Source organism: Humulus lupulus, chromosome 8 (assembly GCF_963169125.1).
Source record: "Humulus lupulus chromosome 8, drHumLupu1.1, whole genome shotgun sequence".
NCBI classification, from domain to species: Eukaryota; Viridiplantae; Streptophyta; class Magnoliopsida; order Rosales; family Cannabaceae; genus Humulus; species Humulus lupulus.
This window is the reverse complement of record NC_084800.1, coordinates 28,032,288-28,037,137: the sequence shown is the minus strand read 5'-3', so window position 1 is coordinate 28,037,137 and position 4,850 is coordinate 28,032,288. Positions and strand designations below refer to the sequence as shown.

The window sequence follows — 4,850 nt, the reverse complement described above, 5'->3', positions numbered from 1 at the left end:
AAAGCAAATCATTATACTCAGTAGCGATGAATTAATATAGTTGTTGTATTTGTAAATTAACTATTAAAATTTAAGGCGGCACACATTTCACCGTATTAATTTTGCAATTTATAGAATTGTACAGTTATAGCAATTTATTCGAAATGAATGAAATTATATTATAATTTACAACAAAAGTAACATTAGGTTATTAAGTTATGAGAATTCATAATGTTACTAAATCATGAGAATTGTTAAAAGATTTTAAGGTATACAGCACTATTTAAAACTGTCCTATTTTTATTGGTGTAACGTATTTTAATTTAATAATTATTTTGAAAAAGTATTAACCACTCATATGTGGCTACGTCATGATAATATTGGGCACAACTAGCTAGTACCTAATAATAATGCTCTTAAATTATATATTTTTAATGAAATACTATATAAATACCATAAACTCTTATTACAATATAATATACATAACATAACCCCGTTCATAAAATAATCGATTGTATTAAACACTTACGACCACTAGAATTTCCATTTAAGTTTTTATCTCTTACCATATGTAATGATTTCATATTTAAAGAATTTTGTATTAAAATCAAATTAAATGCTCCAAATTGAGAAATTAAATGAAATAATAAAGATCAAAATTATTATGTTATTGCCAAATGAAGTTCTCAAATTCATTACTTGTTATTAGATCTACAATGTTTTTGAACAATTCTATGCATGAATTCTTTATGAAAAATAACTGAAAAATAAATCAATTTGATGGAGTTAAAATAGTAAACAGAATTGTTTATTGTGTAAAGCAGTGTGACGAAAAATAAACAAAATGATTTTTATATTATACTGTATACGCAACAGAAAAAAAATTGTATTAAAAATAATTGATGTTTACAATTTTTCAAAGAATATAAACATATTATGTTTACTTCATTAAATATTTGAATAATATTTGTTTAATTATAGCCTGAAAAAATATGATATTTGTTTTCCATATTAGAATTAATTAAACTAAATTGTTTATTATATTTCCTATTTGTTATGTAAAATTATTTTATTTAAAAAAAAATCAATGATTTCTTGACATAACTGTTTCTTTAAGAATCAAAATGTTGTTCTTTTACTGGTTTACTTATTGGTTTTACTATAAACTAATATGTTTATAATACTACACATTTTAATATTAAATTGTTTAATCATCTTAAAACTGATATTGTAAATGTTTATTATATATATATGAAACATATTTTTATAATTTTTTCCTTAGAAAAAAAGTTAAAATTCTGGTTCACATAATAAAATTAATTAAACTAAATTTTTTATTATGTTTCACAATTTATTATGTAAAATTATTATAGTGACCATTTTTTTCAACATAAATTTATAAACAAAACTGTTTTTTTTTTAAATATCACATTATATTATGAACATGAAGGTAAAGAAGTCAAGAGAAATAAAAAAAAAAAACAATTTAAGAAGATAAAAAGCAAAGACAACTAAGTGATAGTAGATAGATACAATAATGCTGATGAAACAGATATACAATACTTGTAAAATGAACAAACTGAAAATGTTACAACTGTGTTAAATTTTTACAAAAAAACACCATCTTGAAATTTTAACTGGACTCCAATAATTTACACCGGCTATTAGCATCCTATGTAGTACTATGCACAGGGTACAAGACAACTGAGACAATTTGAACTCTTCAGCCAATTTCCTTTTCTTTTCTTTTTTTTATTGAAATAAAACTCCACTTTGTGGATAGAATACATCTACAAAGCCTATAACAAGTGGGCCCAGATAATAAATAATTAGAATTTTCTTTTATTCTGTAAAAATATGTACGGTTTTGAATTAATTTTTTTTATAAGGAAAGTTAGGTTATTAATATATTTACTTGATGATTTGGTCATCACCTTATATAGTAATTTTTTTTAGGAAACTACACTAAATATGATATTTTTTTTCAAACTTTGAAAAATCCTTAAGTTTTTTATGGCATATTTTTTTTGTTTACTCGAATTTCTTTTTCATACATTTGTAAAATTTTATTGGTATACCATATTTTATTTTTTATACATTTTTAGTAGTTAATTTTGATATGTTTTAAGATTATTTTTATAATTTTAATCTATTTGCATTATTTTTTATCATTTATATTTTATAAAATATTTTTTTATATAATTCCTTGAAGAAAAAAATATGAGGCATTCATCACCATACTTTTTATTCTAATATCTTCTTCTTTTCTTCTATTTCTTTATCTTCTTCAATTAACATTTTATCTGCAGTAACTAGTTACCACTATCAAAACAATTTTGATTTTTTGTGTGATAATAATCCTATGTCACTGTTAATTTTTTTTAATGATATGTGATAGCTGGTTACAACAATAAATATTAGTTTATTTTTTAAGTGGTGTTGTGATAACTAGTTACAACTATAAAAGTAATTTCAATTTTTTTAGTAATGTATTATTATCAAAATATCAATTGAATTGTAACTGGTTACTTAGTTGGAAAAAAAACTGATATAAAAAAAATAAACTAAATTGATCGTGAAAATAACTGGTTACAGCTAGGTTTAAAAACAAAATAGATATGAAAAAAAAGAACTAATTACGATGGTAACCAGTTATGTTATTCTATTTCTCATGTCGAACAAGTCCTAGAATTTTCTTTAATTAATAAATACATATCTCTTCTATATATATGTACAATTTTAAATTAAATGTGTTTTAAGGAAAACTCGGTTATTAATATATATGGTCAATTATATTAACATTCCAAAATCTGATTAAGACAACTATTTTTATTAAAAATTAATATAAAATATATCTATTTTTTTTGCTCATTTTTTAAAAAATGTTTTTATTAATTTTCATATTCTAAAAGATAGATATAAATAAAATATAATTGAAATATTTAAACATAAAAAATACTTAAATTATATCAAAAGTGGTAAAAAAAAATTCTAAATTATTTTTTGAAAAAATTATAAAAGTGAGATAAAATAAAATGATTGAAATTAACACAAAAAAAAATTAAAATGAAAGAATATAAAAAAAATGGAGAAAAAATGTTAAGAATAAATTAATTTTTTTAAAAAATAAATGGACAAACTTTATAGATTATTGAGATATAAATATCATCCTTAATATATATACTTGATGATTTGGTGATCATCAATCGGTGAAAATATATATATATATATATATTTTTCCACAGGCAAAGATTTTTGATAATTAATTTTAATTTCCATTTCTGGTTATTACCCAAACCTTTGACATGCTCATTATATAAATATATATTTTCACACAGATTAAGTGCTGTATTGCAATTCTTTTATCATGTATTTCTATGATGAGCTTCACCCTTTTTTTGATTTGGATCTAATCGTTGTGTTTATGACGGCCGTTATTATCCTAATAGGAATACGCCGACCAAAGACAAGTTCAAAATCAGATGGGAACAATTCAGAGCCAATCTATTCTCATCAGGTATTTTATTATTACTCTTCTTCTTTATTTCTGTTAACATTAATTTTTTTGACCTAATTGATTGTATTATGTATTACTCTAATATACTTATTATCACCCTAGGAATATGCAAAACTGCAAAATCCACAATATCAATGTAGCAATATTACCGATAAGAGTGATCCTGAATATTGGAAGAGTCAAATTAAAGTCAACCGATATAAGGAGCAACTCTTAAAATGGGAGGTATAATAATAATCTTAAGTTTTTTGTTTATAGATTTTGTTTATGATCTGTTGGGTATATATAAATATATATATATATATGTGCTTTAATGTTTGCTTTTGAATCATTAGGGTTTTCATGTTGATTGCTTTGATATCCCAATGCGCTACGCTCCTGCTCATATGATTTCACCAGCACTTGAAACTACATCATTGGCAAAAGATGCAGCAATATTTGCACTGGAAAAGCACAACAAATACAGGGTGTGTGGTGTTGTGTGTGTTCACTAGAAGTATATATTTTCACATTATTAATTAATATTTATAATTTTAAACATACATAACTATTTGAATATTGTTTTTGTGTTAATTTGTGTCAGCTTGCACCTATTATTAAGCTAAAGAGAATTGTGAAAGCGAATGGCATGTTGGTGAACGGACTTTGGATTTATCTAACATTGGAAGCAACAAATGGATACTTTTACGAAGCCAAAGTTTACCTAAGCCCTCCCAAGGACAGAACGCTTTCCAATCGATTGGAATTTTTGAGACGTGCTAAACACTATCCCATGACAAGGACTAGTAGCCACAGAGTGAAGGCTATGGTGGATAATATTATACATTCATTGTGCTTTCAACTTGGGTTGGGGGATTACTTTTGTATTTAGTTTATTTACTTCTTAATGATTAACAACTTTACAAAATGAAATAAGTTTTGATGTTGCATGTTGGGTTTAATGAATCACTCTCTTTAAACCCTCTTCTTCTTTTTTTTGTATTATTACTATGTTTCTGACGATCTCATCATAATTTGGCTGAGTTATTTTTGTTTGACATGAAGACAATACAAGCTGATTAGTAACTCCTTTTATTAGTTTTGATAGTGTTACTATGAGGCTCAAGCAGTTTTAGCTTCATCAAATTACTCATTGATAATTGCTTTAGCATATTCTTTCTTTGACATTATATGAGCTAATAGTATCACCTAGAAAAGAAAGGTCTATCATTAGTGGTAGCAGTCCACCACAAATAACATTTCGTGGGTCGTTTCAAGGTGATGGCAGCTATGTTTGCATTGTTATTTGTTGATGGTTTGTGAATTTTGGATAGAGAATTTAGAGATGATTTGTTGTAGTTTAGAATATTTGATA

General features: G+C 24.3%; 1 protein-coding gene across 2 annotated transcripts; it reads left to right on the top strand.

Moving 5' to 3' along the window:
* The first annotated feature begins 3,243 nt into the window (after positions 1-3,243).
* LOC133793618 (uncharacterized) lies at positions 3,244-4,518 on the top strand. Of its 2 annotated transcripts, XM_062230929.1 has the most exons (4): positions 3,244-3,496; positions 3,599-3,721; positions 3,832-3,963; positions 4,080-4,518. In XM_062230929.1, exons 1-4 carry the CDS (start codon positions 3,347-3,349, stop codon positions 4,365-4,367), a joined length of 693 nt encoding a protein of 230 aa, XP_062086913.1. In that variant the 5' UTR covers positions 3,244-3,346; the 3' UTR covers positions 4,368-4,518. The 2 variants fall into 2 exon arrangements, with proteins under 2 accessions (XP_062086913.1, XP_062086914.1); XM_062230930.1 differs by lacking the exon at positions 3,599-3,721.
* The last annotated feature ends 332 nt before the right edge of the window (positions 4,519-4,850 follow it).